Consider the following 19286-nt stretch of genomic DNA (forward strand, 5'->3'; position numbering starts at 1 on the left):
ATCGGGCTTTGATCCGGTTTATATTCCGGTTTAACGGGTTTATCTGGGTTTAATCCGGTTTATATTCCAATTTTATGTGTTTATCGGGTTTTAATCAGGTTTCTATTCCGGTTTAACGGGTTTATCTGGGTTTAATCCGGTTTATATTCCAATTTTATGTGTTTATCGGGTTTTAATCAGGTTTCTATTCCGGTTTATCTGGGTTTAATCCGGTTTATATTCCGGTTTAACGTGTTTATCGGACTTTAATCCGGTTTATATTCCGGTTTAACACGTTTATCGGGTTTTAATCCGGTTAATATTCCGGTTTAACGGGTTTATCTGGGTTTAATCCGGTTTATATTCCAGTTTAACGGGTTTATCTGGGTTTAATCCGGTTTATATTCCGGTTTAACGGGTTTATCTGGGTTTTAATCCGGTTTATATTACGGTTTAACGTGTTTATCGGGTTTTAATCCGGTTTCTATTACGGTTTAACGTGTTTATCGGGTTTTAATCCGGTTTCTATTACGGTTTAACGGGGTCTTTTTTTTTGTAATGTATCTAAAGTTGTTGGATTTATCAGGCTTTAATCCAGTTTATATTCCAGTTTAATGTTTATTGGGCTTTAATCTGGTTTATATTCCAGTTTAATGTTTATTATTCGGTTTATATTCTGGTTTAACGTGTTTATCGGGTTTTAATCCGGTTTATATTACGGTTTAATGTGTTTATTGGGCACAGTGACGGTACAGAGACGGGAGGGCACGGAGAGACAGTGCACAGAGAGACAGTGCACAGAGAGACAGTGCACAGAGAGACAGTGCACAGAGAGACAGTGCGGGCACAGAGAGACAGTGCGGGCACAGAGAGACAGGAGGGCACAGAGAGACCACAGAGAGACAGGAGGGCACAGAGAGACAGGAGGGCACAGAGAGGGCACGGTTTAAATCCGGTTTATATTACGGTTTAACGGGTTTATCTGGGTTTAATCCGGTTTATATTCCTGTTTAACGTGTTTATTGGGCTTTAATCCGGTTTATATTCTGGTTTAACGTGTTTATCGGGTTTTAATCCGGTTTATATTAGGGTTTTAATGTGTTTATTGGGGTTTAATCCGGTTTATATTCCGGTTTAACGTGTTTAAATCCGGTTTATATTCCGGTTTAACGTGTTTATCGGGGTTTAATCCGGTTTATATTCCGGTTTAACGTGTTTACATATTGTTTTATAATCCCAATATATTCTCAAGTCAAGTCAAGAAGCTTTTATTGTCATTTCAACCATATATAGCTGTTGCAGTACATAGTGAAATGAGACAACGTTTCTCCAGGATCAAGGTGCTACATAAAACAAAGACAGGGCTAAAGACTTGTAAGTAGTCTTAGCCACATAAAGTGCAACTGTGCAACCTGGTGCAAACAGTGCAGGACAAAAGACAGTGCTACAGTTCTACAGTTCATATAAACATTTATATTAGTAAAGAGAGAAACACAAGAGGTTTGGTCATGTAGCACTAAACTACAGGAGATGTTTTAAATGTTTCTTTTCTGCAGCTCTGGTTAAATTATTCATCTCTGTACGAAGTATCGCGAGATCGTGGGAGCTTTTTATTCAGACGTAATGTTGCGCATGCGCGTTTGAGTGCGTCAACTTTTCACAGCGTCCACTGAATGCTGTTCCTCCGGGGCGTTATAACGCTTCCCCTGTAACAATGGCGGCGCAGACCGCGGGCTCGGCCTCCGGCAGTGCAGCACTGAGGCGGAAGAAGGACGGGGGACCGTGTACGGACCTGTGGGAGAACACAGACATCCTCTCACAGCTAGAGACGGTTCGCTGTTGGATCGGGAAACATTACAGAAAGGTAAAAGGCTCTGTGACGTGACGTACACACGCTAAGCTAAGCTAGGTGGCTAAGTGTATCCGCTCTACAGCGACGTGTAAACGTCAATATCTTTAAGATATTTCATGTATTAAACCTGGAGCCTGTCAGAGTTATTTACAGTTAACAGCAGATTAGCTGTGGGACAGTAATCAGTTGTCATTATGTACCGGACTGAGCCTTGTTTTCAGCTGTAACGCAGGTAACACGTGTTCTCTGTGGGGTTTGTTTACATCTGTGCGGCGTCCCTGTGCCCTCTCTGTGCCCTCCTGTCTCTCTGTGGTCTCACTGTGCCCTCCTGTCTCTCTGTACCTCTCTGTGCCCTCCTGTCTCTCTGTGCCCTCCTGTCTCTCTGTGCCCTCCTGTCTCTCTGTGCCCTCCTGTCTCTCTGTGCCCGCACTGTCTCTCTGTGCCCGCACTGTCTCTCTGTGCCCGCACTGTCTCTCTGTGCCCTCTCTGTGCCCTCCCGTCTCTCTGTGCCCTACCCATGCCCTCTTGTCTCTCTGTGCCCTACCCGTGCCCTCCCGTCTCTCTGTGCCCTACCCGTGCCCTCCCGTCTCTCTCTGCCCTCACTGTGCCCTCCTGTCTCTCTGTGCCCTCACTGTGCCCTCCTGTCTCTCTGTGCCCTACCCGTGCCCTCCCGTCTCTCTGTGCCCTCACTGTGCCCTCCTGTCTCTCTGTGCCCTCACTGTGCCCTCCCGTCTCACTGTGCCCTACCCGTGCCCTCCCGTCTCTCTGTGCCCTCACTGTGCCCTCCCGTCTCACTGTGCCCTACCTGTGCCCTCCCGTCTCTCTGTGCCCTCTCTGTGCCCTCAGTGTGCCCTCCTGTCTCTGTACCCTCCTGTCTCCCTGTGACCCTTCATGCCCCTGCTCTGCACCCCTTCAAACAGGGTTTCCTCTGTGGTTTATGATGGAAAGACACAGCACACTTCTTACACACACTCACATGACTTATGTCTTATAGCCATCACCATGTCGCTTCTAACAATTCTGCAATATTGAGCTGCTTTGGTTACCATGACGATATCCGTATCAGGCTGTACACAGTTTATTATTCAGTAAAACACCCTTGATGTATGGCTCACGCTCAGCATCTCCCATCACACTGATGACCTTGTGTCTTGTCCTTCCCAGTATGTGCAGGTTGATGCTCCTACCAGCAAGTCTCTCTCAGCACTGGTCATCCAGCTGCTGCAGTTTCAGGAGGATGCTTTTGGTCTTAAAGCTAGTGACCCGGACCTCACTAAACTGCCAGTGAGTGGCTGCTCCACCTTCTGTACCCTGCTTCACCTACATGCTGGACTAATATATATAACATGGCTTTTTTTCCTCACAGGTAAAGTGTTTCCTAGACATGAAACCAGGAGGTGGTCTGTGTCATATTCTAGGCTCTGTGTACAAGTTTAAAACTGAGCAGGGTTGGTGAGTGTTCAGGCTTTACATCCCATTATACATATGTTCAGGGGACGAGGAGGCATGCGCTGATACAAGGCTTTACAAGTCTATAAGAAGGTTTATAACTAAGCTCTAGCTGAAATATAAGCCATGTGTTCTTTTAGTAGCCGCTAAACATAGCCATGAAACTTTCATTCACTGCTGCAGGCGGCGCTTTGACCTCCAGAACCCGTCTCGAGTGGACCGCAACGTGGAGATGTTTGTCAGTGTGGAGAAAACACTGGTACAGGTACTGAGAGAAATAGATCTTCATACTGATACTGAAGGACAAGGACAGCACAGGAGACATGCAGTCATCACTCTGTGTGTGTGTGTGTGTGTGTGTGTGTTTAGAACAATCTCCTGACCAGGCCTGTGGTGTATCTGTCACCAGACCTAGACCAGAAACAAGCCAGCAAACTCCAAGACATCATCATGAGACACAAGGTGGAGAACAGTAGTGAACATGAGTGTATTTAGTGTCTTATTCACAGGGAATTTACTGTTCTGTGTTGTTCCTCTCTCTCAGGGTTCCGTCACAGAGGACAGGTTACAAGCGACCCATCAGGTCTACCCTACTCCCAATTCAATAGATGAAGGTGTGTGTAGTGGTCTGTAAGCTGTGTGTGTATGTAAAAGTTTACCCATGTTAAAAAAAAAAACTTTAAGGTCATCAAACAAATTAAGCAGCACAGTGACATCACCAGGACTTCAGCTTTTATACAAAGACCAGATAAACACTTACTAAGGAGGCTGCAGTGTTCGAGAAGCAGCAGGAGCACTGATCATCTGTGCATGTTGCATTAATCTCTCATCTATCGCGTCTGGGCTCTGGGGTAGTACGGCTAGAACAAACCTACAAAGCAAAAGAAACTCACATGAGCCGCATGGTGGTGGTGCAGCACAGTGGTGGTGGTGGTGGTGGTGCAGCACAGTGGTGGTGGTGGTGGTGGTGCAGCACAGTGGTGGTGGTGGTGGTGGTGCAGCACAGTGGTGGTGGTGGTGGTGGTGCAGCACAGTGGTGGTGGTGGTGGTGCAGCACGGTGGTGGTGGTGGTGCAGCACAGTGGTGGTGGTGGTGGTGCAGCACGGTGGTGGTAGCATCATGCTTTATGACTGGCGTTCTTCAGCTGGAACTGAGGCTTTAATTAAGGTGGAGGAAATCATGTGGAGCTACAAGTACTGTTGATTTCACTGAAGAACCTTTAGGTGTCTAGTAGGAGTGTGTATTATTCACTTATATAATAATATCCTGCAGTATAAGATTTATTTATTTTTGCCCTTAAAATGTGGTTGTTTTTACTTAATATTTAAAGTGTCTGTATGTGTGTGTCTGTCTGTGTGTCTGTGTGTCTGTGTGTGTGTGTGTGTGTGTGTGTGTGTGTGTGTGTGTGTGTCTGTCTTTCCCCCAGAAGATTGGTTTAGACCTGTCATGCAGATCAGTCATCATGTGATTGTGCACTGGGGCATGTATCCAGACAGGTGAGTGTGTACAGATGTACACTACACACACACACACACACCATTAAATTCTCTTTCCTTAATGTTTGGGTCTGTGTGTGATTTGTAGTTATGATACATGGCTGTCAGCCAGTGATGTGGATGTGGATGTAGAGGAAGCTCCCAGTTCAGAACGACCTTGGAGGGTGAGTAAGTCTGAGGTTACAGCAGTATATAATGTGTACAGTCCTGTCAGTGATTCAGTGTGAGGTTACAGCAGTATATAATGTGTACAGTCCTGTCAGTGATTCAGTGTGAGGTTACAGCAGTATATAATGTGTACAGTCCTGTCAGTGATTCAGTGTGAGGTTACAGCAGTATATAATGTGTACAGTCCTGTCAGTGATTCAGTGTGAGGTTACAGCAGTATATAATGTGTACAGTCCTGTCAGTGATTCAGTGTGAGGTTACAGCAGTATATAATGTGTACAGTCCTGTCAGTGATTCAGTGTGAGGTTACAGCAGTATATAATGTGTACAGTCCTGTCAGTGATTCAGTGTGAGGTTACAGCAGTATATAATGTGTACAGTCCTGTCAGTGATTCAGTGTGAGGTTACAGCAGTATATAATGTGTACAGTCCTGTCAGTGAGTCTGTGTGAGGTTACAGCAGTATATAATGTGTACAGTCCTGTCAGTGAGTCTGTGTGAGGTTACAGCAGTATATAATGTGTACAGTCCTGTCAGTGATTCAGTGTGAGGTTACAGCAGTATATAATGTGTACAGTCCTGTCAGTGATTCAGTGTGAGGTTACAGCAGTATATAATGTGTACAGTCCTGTCAGTGATTCAGTGTGAGGTTACAGCAGTATATAATGTGTACAGTCCTGTCAGTGAGTCAGTGTGAGGTTACAGCAGTATATAATGTGTACAGTCCTGTCAGTGATTCAGTGTGAGGTTACAGCAGTATATAATGTGTACAGTCCTGTCAGTGTGAGGTTACAGCAGTATATAATGTGTACAGTCCTGTCAGTGAGTCAGTGTGAGGTTACAGCAGTACATAATGTGTACAGTCCTGTCAGTGAGTGAGGTTACAGCAGTATATAATGTGTACAGTCCTGTCAGTGTGAGGTTACAGCAGTATATAATGTGTACAGTCCTGTCAGTGAGTCTGTGTGAGGTTACAGCAGTATATAATGTGTATAGTCCTGTCAGTCAGTGTGAGGTTACAGCAGTACATAATGTGTACAGTCCTGTCAGTGATTCAGTGTGAGGTTACAGCAGTATATAATGTGTACAGTCCTGTCAGTGATTCAGTGTGAGGTTACAGCAGTATATAATGTGTACAGTCCTGTCAGTGATTCAGTGTGAGGTTACAGCAGTATATAATGTGTACAGTCCTGTCAGTGAGTCAGTGTGAGGTTACAGCAGTATATAATGTGTACAGTCCTGTCAGTGATTCAGTGTGAGGTTACAGCAGTATATAATGTGTACAGTCCTGTCAGTGAGTGAGGTTACAGCAGTATATAATGTGTACAGTCCTGTCAGTGAGTCTGTGTGAGGTTACAGCAGTATATAATGTGTATAGTCCTGTCAGTCAGTGTGAGGTTACAGCAGTACATAATGTGTACAGTCCTGTCAGTGAGTCTGAGGTTACAGCAGTATATAATGTGTACAGTCCTGTCAGTGATTCAGTGTGAGGTTACAGCAGTATATAATGTGTACAGTTCTGTCACTGAGTCAGTGTGAGGTTACAGCAGTATATAATGTGTACAGTCCTGTCAGTGTGAGGTTACAGCAGTATATAATGTGTACAGTCCTGTCAGTGATTCAGTGTGAGGTTACAGCAGTATATAATGTGTACAGTCCTGTCAGTGAGTCTGTGTGAGGTTACAGCAGTATATAATGTGTACAGTCCTGTCAGTCAGTGTGAGGTTACAGCAGTACATAATGTGTACAGTCCTGTCAGTGAGTCAGTGTGAGGTTACAGCAGTATATAATGTGTACAGTCCTGTCAGTGAGTCTGAGGTTACAGCAGTATATAATGTGTACAGTCCTGTCAGTGATTCAGTGTGAGGTTACAGCAGTATATAATGTGTACAGTCCTGTCAGTGATTCAGTGTGAGGTTACAGCAGTATATAATGTGTACACTTCTGTCAGTGATTCAGTGTGAGGTTACAGCAGTATATAATGTGTACAGTCCTGTCAGTGATTCAGTGTGAGGTTACAGCAGTATATAATGTGTACAGTTCTGTCAGTGAGTCAGTGTGAGGTTACAGCAGTATATAATGTGTACAGTCCTGTCAGTGATTCAGTGTGAGGTTACAGCAGTATATAATGTGTACAGTCCTGTCAGTGATTCAGTGTGAGGTTACAGCAGTATATAATGTGTACAGTCCTGTCAGTGATTCAGTGTGAGGTTACAGCAGTATATAATGTGTACAGTTCTGTCAGTGAGTCTGAGGTTACAGCAGTATATAATGTGTATAGTCCTGTCAGTGAGTCTGTGTGAGGTTACAGCAGTATATAATGTGTACAGTCCTGTCAGTGAGTCTGAGGTTACAGCAAGATATAATGTGTACAGTCCTGTCAGTGTGAGGTTACAGCAGTATATAATGTGTACAGTTCTGTCACTGAGTCAGTGTGAGGTTACAGCAGTATATAATGTGTACAGTCCTGTCAGTGATTCAGTGTGAGGTTACAGCAGTATATAATGTGTACAGTTCTGTCACTGAGTCAGTGTGAGGTTACAGCAGTATATAATGTGTACAGTTCTGTCACTGAGTCAGTGTGAGGTTACAGCAGTATATAATGTGTACAGTCCTGTCAGTGTGAGGTTACAGCAGTATATAATGTGTACAGTCCTGTCAGTGATTCAGTGTGAGGTTACAGCAGTATATAATGTGTACAGTCCTGTCAGTGATTCAGTGTGAGGTTACAGCAGTATATAATGTGTACAGTCCTGTCAGTGAGTCAGTGTGAGGTTACAGCAGTATATAATGTGTACAGTCCTGTCAGTGATTCAGTGTGAGGTTACAGCAGTATATAATGTGTACAGTCCTGTCAGTGAGTCTGAGGTTACAGCAGTATATAATGTGTACAGTCCTGTCAGTGAGTCAGTGTGAGGTTACAGCAGTATATAATGTGTACAGTCCTGTCAGTGAGTCTGTGTGAGGTTACAGCAGTATATAATGTGTACAGTCCTGTCAGTGAGTCAGTGTGAGGTTACAGCAGTATATAATGTGTACAGTCCTGTCAGTGAGTCTGAGGTTACAGCAGTATATAATGTGTACAGTCCTGTCAGTGAGTCAGTGTGAGGTTACAGCAGTATATAATGTGTACAGTCCTGTCAGTGATTCAGTGTGAGGTTACAGCAGTATATAATGTGTACAGTCCTGTCAGTGATTCAGTGTGAGGTTACAGCAGTATATAATGTGTACAGTCCTGTCAGTGTGAGGTTACAGCAGTATATAATGTGTACAGTCCTGTCAGTGATTCAGTGTGAGGTTACAGCAGTATATAATGTGTACAGTCCTGTCAGTGATTCAGTGTGAGGTTACAGCAGTATATAATGTGTACAGTCCTGTCAGTGAGTCTGAGGTTACAGCAGTATATAATGTGTACAGTTCTGTCAGTAACACAGTGGGGTGATTAAACCCTTATGGAAACAGATGCACATGTGGGTGTGATGGGCAGAAGGCACATACGTCTGCTCGTGTAGTTCTTCTGTACAATAGGCTCATGGATGTATACTGATGTTCTGCATTACTTTAAGGTACATGCTAAGTGGGTTCTCGACACAGATGTGTTTAATGAGTGGATGAATGAGGAAGACTATGAGGTGGATGACAGCAAACGGAGTGTGAGTTACCGAAGGCACATCTACCCCCGAGATGAAGAGGTAGAGCTTCACCTTCTCTCCTTTTCCCATCTCTCCTGTTCTTTCTCTGTTTTTGTACTTTGTCATTTTCTTGTTTTCTGTCACAAAAGGAATGTAAGACATCTGGGAAGAAGAGACGACGCTCGCCTTCTCCTCCATCTGAGTCCAGGAAGAAAGGAGGGAAAAAGGGGTGAGAACCGTGCAGCCTGATGTCTTATACCTTAATACTGTTGAAGACAGCAAGTAATGTATACACTCATACACACACTCACACTCATACACACACTCACTCTCATACACACACTCACACTCATGCACACACTCACTCTCATACACACACTCACACTCATGCACACACTCACTCTCATACACACACTCACACTCATGCACACACTCACACTCATGCACACACTCGCACTCACTCATACACGCACTCACTCATACACACACTCGCACTCACTCATACACGCACTCACTCATACACGCACTCACACTCATACCCACACTCGCACTCACTCGTACACACACTCGCACTCACTCGTACACACACTCGCACTCACTCGTACACACACTCGCACTCACTCGTACACACACTCGCACTCACTCGTACACACACTCGCACTCACTCGTACACACACTCGCACTCACTCGTACACACACTCGCACTCACTCATACACACACTCGCACTCACTCATACACACACTCACTCATACACGCACTCACTCATACACTCACTCGTACACACACTCACACTCACTCGTACACACACTCGCACTCACTCGTACACACACTCGCACTCACTCGTACACACACTCGCACTCACTCGTACACACACTCGCACTCACTCGTACACACACTCGCACTCACTCGTACACACACTCGCACTCACTCGTACACACACTCACTCGTGCACTCACTCGCACTCACTCGTACACACACTCGCACTCACTCGTACACACACTCGCACTCACTTGTACACACACTCGCACTCACTCATACACGCACTCACTCATACACTCACTCGTACACACACTCACACTCACTCGTACACACACTCGCACTCACTCGTACACACACTCGCACTCACTCGTACACACACTCGCACTCACTCGTACACACACTCGCACTCACTCGTACACACACTCGCACTCACTCGTGCACTCACTCGCACTCACTCGTACACACACTCGCACTCACTCGTACACACACTCGCACTCACTTGTACACACACTCGCACTCACTTGTACACACACTCGCACTCACTCGTACACACACTCGCACTCACTCGTGCACTCACTCGTACACACACTCGCACTCACTCGTGCACTCACTCGTACACACACTCGCACTCACTCGTGCACTCACTCGCACTCACTCGTGCACACACTCGCACTCACTCGTGCACACACTCGCACTCACTCGTGCACACACTCGCACTCACTCGTACACACACTCGCACTCACTCGTACACACACTCGCACTCACTCGTACACACACTCGCACTCACTCGTACACACACTCGCACTCACTCGTACACACACTCGCACTCACTCGTACACACACTCGCACTCACTCGTACACACACTCGCACTCACTCGTACACACACTCGCACTCACTCGTACACACACTCGCACTCACTCGTACACACACTCGCACTCACTCGTACACACACTCGCACTCACTCGTACACACACTCGCACTCACTCGTACACACACTCGCACTCACTCGTACACACTCGCACTCACTCGTACACACACTCGCACTCGCACACACTCACGCACACACTCACACTCATTCATACACACACTCATACAACACACACACACACTCATACACACACACACTCATACACACACTCATTCATACACACACTCGCACACACACTCGCATACACACACTCACACACTCATACACACTCAGTCATTATATTAATATGTAATATTCACCTACTGGCCATTTTATTAGGAACAGAGTAGTTCTGGGTATGTGAAACCCTTCTGTTAGGATTGCTGAACACTGGATGGTGTTAATTGCACCTTGCTGTGTAAACTCTACAGATTGTTGTGTATGGAAATTCCTGGAGATCAACAGTATTGTTTTTAATGCTGTCTCTCACACACCATCAAAGTCAGTGAGATTTTTACCTGAAACTCTGGACCTTCATCTGCATTTCACACTGCAGCTTAATTGTCCATTTTATTAAGAACACCAGTGCAACCATGCAGTGAGTTTATTTATGATGTCTCATTTGCAGTTTGTATAAGAGGCGTGGCCAACAGGAAGAGGTGGAGCCAGAAGAAGACCTGACTAAAGACATGGAGGACCCAGTACCTGTGCCTAACATGGAGGAGGTCAAACTGCCTAAAAACAGTGTGTCTCCTTTTATTTGTTTTTATTATCCCCAAGGATTTCTGTTTCCTTTTGTGTAGTCAGTCTGTAATATTGATCCTAGACCTAATACACTCCTATATCTGTCATGGGTCATAATGGAGATCTTTTACTTCATTATTGGTGACAGTAAACCTGAAGAAAGACAGCGAGAACACACCAGTGAAAGGAGGAACCATGACTGACTTGGGTATGAAGACGGTCTGTTTTACATGTTAGTGCTCATTTGTGTAAGATGGGTTTCTCTAATGTTCCTCTTTTCTTTTCTTTTAGATGACCAAGAAGACGAGTTCCTGTCTGGATTCAGGGTAAGTGGTGTATTAGCGGCACTGGGTCAGTAACACGACACTGACTTTAATAGGCGCCTGTATTTGTGTGTGTGTTCAGGATGAGGAGGATCAGGGACGAGAGTTTGGGCGTGGCATGGAAGAAGAAGAGAGCACCATAAAGCAGACTCATCACATCATCATCCCCAGCTACGCCTCTTGGTTTGACTACAACTGGTAAATCTCCACATCATCTCTAACTCTAGTGTGTAGCAGAGACTCATTTCAGTCTGGAATTCACCACTTCACACAACTGCAAGAGTTTTATTACACACACACACACTTTTATTGGGGATTCACGCACTCACTCACTTACTCCATAAGATTAGAATGGTAGTCTATGGACTGTTGTTTATTTCAAGTAATATTTTAAATGTATGTAATAGAAAATGATAAACATCTACAATAATTTCATGTGGAGTTTCTACAGTTTAATAAACAAAAGCTCTGGTGTGGTTTTTTGTGCTTTCTCTCAGTCTGAGATTCATGTTAGTGTGATCTCTGGAGTGTGTATTGTGTGATTGAGCTGTAATCTTCCATCAAACCTGTTCACTGTTTCAGTATTCACCGGATAGAGAGGAGAGCACTGCCCGAGTTCTTTAATGGGAAGAACAAGTCCAAATCCCCAGAGATGTGCGTCTTACACACACACACACACACACACACACACACACACACACACACACACACACACATTTTATACCCTTTATGACCGTTACACCAACGGTGCACGTAGTTTTGATAAACAGAAGTGTGACGTATATTTCTCTGAATGTGTTAATAATGTCTTTAGATATTTGGCTTATCGTAACTTCATGATCGACACGTATCGACTAAACCCTCAGGAGTACCTGACCTCCACCTCCTGCAGACGGAACCTCACAGGAGACGTGTGTGCCCTTATGAGGTTAGCTGTGTGTGTGTGTGTGTGTGTGATTATACTACAGTGATCATCATGTGGAGCCTCAACTACAAGAAACCGTAAATGAGCTGGCCAATCAGATTCAAGCATTCAGCTGTGCTGTGGTATAAAATATGACCTATTCAACCAAAGGTACAGAACGTGTGTGTGTGTGTGTGTGTGTGTGTGTGTGTAGGGTCCATGCATTCCTGGAGCAGTGGGGTTTGATTAATTACCAGGTGGATGCTGAGAGCAGACCTCTTCCTATGGGCCCTCCACCTACACCTCACTTTAATGTTTTAACAGACATTCCCTCAGCCCTGGTCCCTCTACAGCACAGACCGTTACAGGTACACACACACACACACACACACACACAGCTTGTAGCAGGAACTGTTTGTGGTGGTGTGATTGTTTTTATGTTGTTTGTGTGTGTGTAGGTTTCAGCCTCTCAGCATATGCTCCATTTCCCAGAGAAGAGCAAAGAAAAACCATCAGACCTTCAAAACTTTGGTCTACGAACCGATATTTATGCGAAAAAGCATCCTAAGGTACACACACACACACACACACACACACTTTATCTGTGCTTCAGGAAGCTGTCTGTTGTTCTGAATCCAGAAGGCGTGTTTGTTACCCACTCTGTAGACTAAAGGAGCAAACGCAGGACGTGAGTGGACAGAACAGGAAACTCTCTTGCTCCTGGAGGTGAGTGTAGCATCCAATAAAATTTAAATACTTACTGTGTACTGTCTTCCCCCTGATGTGTGTGTGTGTGTCTCAGGCATTAGAGATGTATAAAGACGACTGGAATAAGGTCTCTGAGCATGTGGGAAGCCGCACACAGGACGAGTGTATCCTGCACTTCCTTCGCTTGCCCATAGAGGACCCGTACTTGGAGAACTCAGAAGCTTCAATGGGCCCTCTCGCCTACCAGCCTGTTCCCTTTAGCCAGTCAGGAAACCCGGTCATGAGCACAGTGGCTTTCCTCGCCTCTGTCGTGGACCCCAGAGTGGCATCTTCTGCTGCCAAGGCTGCCCTGGGTGAGTGAGTGAGGGGGGAGGGAGTAGGCGGTGGAGGTGGGTCAGGGGTGGTGTGAGGGGGTGTGTGTGAGTAGGCAGCGGGTGGGGGTGTGTGTTTGTGTGAGTAGGCGGTAGGTGGGTGTGTTTGTGTGTGAGGGTGGGTGTGTGAGGGGGTGATTGAGGGTGAGTGGGTGTGTGAGGGGGTGGATGTGAGGGGGGTTTGTGTGTGAGGGGGGTGAGTGGCTGTGATTGGGGTGGTGTGAGGGTGATTGGGGGTGTGTGTGTATGAGGGGGTGAGTGGGTGTGTGTGTGGGGGGGGGTGAGTGGGTGTGATTGTGGGTGTGTGAGGGGTGTGTGTGTGTCCCACATGCCATGAAAAGAAAACTTTGTACTGCTCAGTTTATAAGAACATGTCACTGATGTAATGTGGTGTGTGTGGTCTGCTTCTCAGAGGAGTTCTCTCGTGTACGAGAACAAGCTTCTCCAGAGCTCTTCAATCCCCCTGTCCTCAAAATGCAAGATCCTGATGCCAGTTTATCTGAACTGGAGCCCTCCTTTGGACTGCAGTCGAGTACCAGTTCTGGGTCACAGGCAGAGCAACAGGAGAAGCCTGGTACTGCTTTATATACACTACATGTGCACCCTCAGGCTGTACTGCAGAGAACTGCCAGCAGGGGGCAGCACTTACTCTGCATTTCTCCTTCAAATAGTCACACAAAGATTTTCAGAAACTTGCATTGTTCTGTGTTATTAATGTAATTTTATATGTAATGAACATATATTTGTTTATCATTTTATAGAAAAGGTTATTATAGATATGTACAGATTTGTATGTTAACTCTGACCGGTCTCTCCTCCCTGGCACTGAGCAGTAGCGTCATACACACACACACACACACACACACACACGTGTCCTGTGATAGTTACGTGTCATGGCTGTAGACTCCAGCCGTGTTCCTGTAGCCCACGGCCCGAGTACATCGCTGTCTCATGTGCAGTTGTGGGAATTAAATAAATCTTTTTATTGTTTAAATCCACAGTCCATAGAGTGTAAAACTTCTGAACCCACAGTTAACTGCCCATTGTGTGCTCTACATTTAGATGGACCCAGACTGGACAAAGTGGAGTTTGACACAGAACACCATGACCAGGTGTGACGGCCCAGTAACAACACACACAACAGTTCTTACTCTATAATCCTCTGTAATCCTCGTCCTTTCCTCTGTTTTATTCCTGTCCTTTGTTCTTAATTGCTGGTGTTTCAGCCAATGGGAGAAAACACTGCAGGAGAGGGAGAGCGAGTAAAGCATGAGAAGGAGGAGATGGAAGGAGAGAAAGAAGAGGAGAGCAAAGCTGGTTTGTGTTTTCAGCACACACACACTTCATAAATATATTAGTCTGAAATCACATGAAATATATCAGGTACATTTATTTACCACTTTTCTCTCTCCTGTGTTTGTGTGTGTGTGTTTGATTGTCTACGGTGAAGAAGACGGTATGGAAGTGGTCCAGGGGACACCAGGGGAACATGTGGAGAGGAGGAGGAGGGTGGAGCTCGAACTGGTTGAAGCGAATATTGCCACAGCAGCTGCAGCTGCCCTGGCTTCTGCTGCCACCAAGGCGAAAGTGAGTAACAGGCTGTGTATCACACACACACACACCACATCCAAGCAAGGTGTAGGTGTTTTACACAAGAACAGTTCCTCCCAGATGTTTGTGACAGATGTTTGTCCTGGATCTCCTCCCCTTAAACGGTTCTCTCTCTTCTGCTCATTCAGCACTTGGCTGCTGTGGAGGAAAGGAAGATTAAGTCTCTTGTGGCTCTGCTGGTAGAGACCCAGATGAAGAAGCTGGAGATAAAGCTGAGGCATTTCGAGGAGCTGGAGACCATCATGGACCGGGAGAAAGAGGCTGTGAGTTAACACTGCAGTGTAAATGTGTTCAGCCCCATCATACTGCTGATCAAATAGAAGAAAAGCATATTTGTGTGTGTGTGTGTGTGTGTGTGCAGCTGGAGCAGCAGCGGCAGCAGTTGCTGTCAGAGAGGCAGAACTTCCACATGGAGCAGGTGAAGTACGCTGAGATAAAAGCACGGCAGCAGCTGGAACAGCAACAGGGCGGAGCCTCACAGAGCAGTGGACCTGCCTTTAACCCTCTACATGGTACATTCTACACACACACACACACACACACACACACACACACACCCCTGATGAGAATAAGTGGACTTGTTTTTTTAATAATGATTCACACACTGCACTCTAAACTTCAGCTCCTGTTGTATGTAGTTATTGTGTACTAAAGCTGAAGGCTTGTGTCTGTTGTCAGGTCGTACAGTGGGCAGTGGAGGGGCGGGGCAGGTGATGGGCAGTGGAGGGGCAGGGCAGGTGATGGGCTCACAGCATACTGGTGCTCCTAATGGCACATGTGAGTGACTATAAAACCTCATCCTCTTCTCCATCACTTCTGTGTGTGTGTGTCTGTGTGTGTGTGTCTATGTCTGTCTGTGTCTATGTCTGTCTGTGTGTGTGTCTGTCTGTGTCTGTCTGTGTCTGTGTGTGTGTCTGTGTCTGTCTCTGTCTGTGTGTCTGTCTCTGTGTGTGTGTCTGTCTGTGTGTGTGTGTGTGTCTGTGTGTGTGTGTGTGTGTGTCTGTGTGTGTGTGTGTGTCTGTATGTGTGTGTGTCTGTATGTGTGTGTGTCTGTATGTGTGTGTGTGTCTGTATGTGTGTGTGTCTGTGTGTGTGTGTCTGTGTGTGTGTGTCTGTGTGTGTGTGTCTGTGTGTGTGTGTCTGTGTGTGTGTCTGTGTGTGTGTCTGTGTGTGTGTCTGTGTGTGTGTGTCTGTGTGTGTGTCTGTGTGTGTGTGTCTCTGTGTGTGTGTGTGTCTCTGTGTGTGTGTGTGTCTGTCTCTGTGTGTCTGTGTGTGTGTGTCTGTCTGTCTCTGTCTGTCTGTCTCTGTCTGTCTGTGTGTCTGTCTCTGTGTGTGTGTGTGTCTGTGTGTCTGTGTCTGTATGTGTGTCTGTATGTGTGTCTGTCTGTCTGTGTCTGTGTGTGTGTCTGTCTGTATGTGTGTCTGTCTGTCTGTGTCTGTGTGTGTGTCTGTCTGTCTGTGTGTGTCTGTCTGTCTGTCTGTGTGTGTCTGTCTGTCTGTGTGTGTCTGTCTGTGTGTGTGTCTGTGTGTGTCTGTGTGTGTGTGTCTGTGTGTGTGTCTGTGTCTGTGTGTGTGTGTGTGTCTGTGTGTGTGTGTCTGTGTGTGTGTGTGTCTGTGTGTGTGTGTGTCTGTATGTATGTGTGTGTGTCTGTGTGTGTGTGTGTGTGTCTGTCTGTGTGTGTGTGTGTCTGTCTGTGTGTGTGTCTGTCTGTGTGTGTGTCTGTGTGTGTGTGTGTCTGTCTGTCTGTCTCTGTCTGTCTCTGTGTGTGTGTGTGTCTGTGTGTGTGTGTGTGTCTGTGTGTGTCTGTGTGTGTGTGTGTCTGTGTGTGTGTGTGTCTGTGTGTGTGTGTGTCTGTGTGTGTGTGTGTCTGTGTGTGTGTGTGTCTGTGTGTGTGTCTGTGTGTGTGTGTCTGTGTGTGTCTGTGTGTGTCTGTGTGTGTGTCTGTGTGTGTGTCTGTGTGTGTGTGTGTGTGTCTGTGTGTGTGTGTGTGTGTGTGTGTGTCTGTGTGTGTGTCTGTGTGTGTGTCTGTCTGTGTGTGTGTCTGTCTGTGTGTGTCTGTCTGTGTGTGTGTCTGTCTGTGTGTGTGTCTGTCTGTGTCTGTCTGTGTGTCTGTGTGTGTGTGTGTGTCTGTGTGTGTGTCTGTGTGTGTGTCTGTCTGTCTGTGTGTCTGTCTGTCTGTCTGTCTCTGTGTGTGTGTCTGTCATACACAGACAGACACACACACAGAGACAGACAGACAGACACACAGACAGACAGACACACGCACACACACACACACACAGAGACAGACACACATACACAGTGTGTCTGTCTCTCTGTGTGTGTGTGTGTGTGTGTGTGTGTGTGTGTGTGTGTGTGTGTCACATGCTGGATGTTTAATTTTAATTTTTAGTTTAATTTTTTTTCTTTTCTTTCCTTTTGTGTAAAGACCCGACTCCACCTTCCTCCCAGTCTGAAGGGGCCACACCTATTTCGCGGCCCCCGATGGACAGCTGAAGTCATGTCCTGTAAAGACCAGTCGTCCACCTGGGTATCTGATTACAGTGTTCCTGCGTCCACTGAGCTCTGTCATATATCATGAAGTTCAGCTCACCAGTGAAACCTTTAGTCCTGTGTACATGGTGTTTTTCTCTACAGTAAACTGAACCAGTCGTGTGTGTGTCACTTTTTGGTCAGCACTAAATGTTTGTAGCTTGATTTTGTATTAATGACATCTAGCACTCATGCCAATAAATTTTTATAATAAAACTGTGTCTCTGCACACATTTAATTTATATTTATTCAGCACTTAGAGCTTCACCTGGACATCAGAAACGTCCAGTCAGACGTCTGGGGCTTTAAACACCGAGCTCCCGGTGCCACAATTAATATGCTGGGACTTTGGAGATAAAGATGATCCTACAGGGGGGTGATGTGTGTTGTAGCAGTTAATCTGTAGCTGATATTAGTGTTAAATGTTTGCAGTGAAAATCAGTTGAGTGAACATGCTGTTGAAGGACATCTGATCTTCACATAAAGAGTAGGAGATTTCTAACCTGACTAAAAGAGTTGATGATCATCGGGCTGGAGCAGGTCCAAAGCCTCGGACTCCACCAGTGCACTCTGACAACCTGTGTACAGATGGAGGATTAACGGTCAGCTCCGAGAGATGGTGCTGGTGTCAGAGTGATCACTTATCATCACCTCTGTCATCTGTCACTGCACTCACACACATAGTGATCAGGACCACAAGCTTTCACCAACACACAGCAACTCGATCATTTTCTCAGCAAATAACTGACCCAGTTTAAATGTCTTTGTGTAGCGCTTTAACCATGGACATTGTGTCAATGCAGCTGTTACAGAATGTTACAGAACATTGTTGTACTAATATTTAAATGTGGAACAATAAATAATTTTTGGGTCTGTTTGTCTATATTCAGGAACATCAGATGATTCTTTAGATGGCCTTGATGCAGAAATCTGTAATCTTTTTCACTGCAGTGATCAGTCTTCTGATCAAGTGTTCAACATGAAAAGACGCTTCAGATTAGATTAAGACTAAACCTCTGTGTCTGGTGTTTGATCAGCTCCAGCGTGACAGTGATCAGTCATCTGCTCCTGACTACATCAACTACACACTCCACTGTAACACACCTTTATCCTGTGGGTTCAGAGTCAACGTCACTGCAGGCTAAAACATCTACACTGCTCAGTGACAACACTTCATACCTCCACTTTTTATTCTTATTTATTCTACAAGCAGCACTGCTGAGCTTTGAGCTAACCTTTAATAGACTTGCTGCACACACACACACACTTTCTATCACAGTCTGTTCTGATCCTTCTTTAGATGTAAATGGTGGTGTTTAGGGGACTGTGCTGTGGTTGTCATGAGCTATATCACAAGATCAAAGTGTGTGTGTGTCTGTGTGAGAGTGTTTGTGTCTATGTATGTGTGTGTTTGTGTGTGTATGTGAGAGAGTGTGTGTGTATGTGAGTGTGTGTGTTTGAGAGTGTGTGTGTACGTGAGTGTGTATGTGAGAGTGTGTGTATGCGTGTTTGTGTGTGTATGTGTGAGTGTGTATGTGAGTGTGTGTGTATGTGAGAGAGTTTGTGTGTATACGTGTGTGTTTGTGTGTATGTGAGTGTGTGTGTGTGTATACGTGTGTGTGTACGTGTGTGTGTTTGTGTGTATGTGAGAGTGTATGTATGTGTTTGTGTGTAAATGTGAGAGTGTGTGTGTACGTGTGTGTGTATACGTGTGTGAGCGATGTTACATGTTTTACTAACTGACTAACACAAACTGACTAACCTGATTAACACAAACCCTGACTAACACAAACCCGGTAACTGACCCAGTCTCTGTGACGTTAATCTCTTTCATGTATTTAATAAATCA

General features: G+C 45.6%; 1 protein-coding gene across 1 annotated transcript; it reads left to right on the plus strand.

Annotated features, from left to right (window-relative positions):
* The first annotated feature begins 1605 nt into the window (after positions 1–1605).
* Positions 1606–17653, plus strand: smarcc1b (SWI/SNF related, matrix associated, actin dependent regulator of chromatin, subfamily c, member 1b). Its single transcript, XM_060857083.1, has 28 exons — positions 1606–1843; positions 2996–3115; positions 3198–3283; positions 3464–3545; positions 3650–3742; positions 3825–3894; positions 4707–4776; positions 4865–4940; positions 8510–8635; positions 8725–8804; positions 10872–10987; positions 11136–11195; positions 11279–11313; positions 11393–11508; positions 11893–11964; positions 12125–12238; positions 12429–12582; positions 12673–12783; positions 12881–12940; positions 13017–13275; positions 13706–13867; positions 14356–14405; positions 14520–14610; positions 14744–14880; positions 15033–15167; positions 15266–15416; positions 15583–15681; positions 17334–17653. The coding sequence occupies exons 1-28, from the start codon at positions 1694–1696 to the stop codon at positions 17399–17401; spliced, it is 2943 nt and encodes a 980-aa protein (XP_060713066.1). The 5' UTR covers positions 1606–1693; the 3' UTR covers positions 17402–17653.
* The last annotated feature ends 1633 nt before the right edge of the window (positions 17654–19286 follow it).

This window comes from Tachysurus vachellii, chromosome 21 (genome assembly GCF_030014155.1).
Source record: "Tachysurus vachellii isolate PV-2020 chromosome 21, HZAU_Pvac_v1, whole genome shotgun sequence".
Lineage (NCBI taxonomy): Eukaryota > Metazoa > Chordata > Actinopteri > Siluriformes > Bagridae > Tachysurus > Tachysurus vachellii.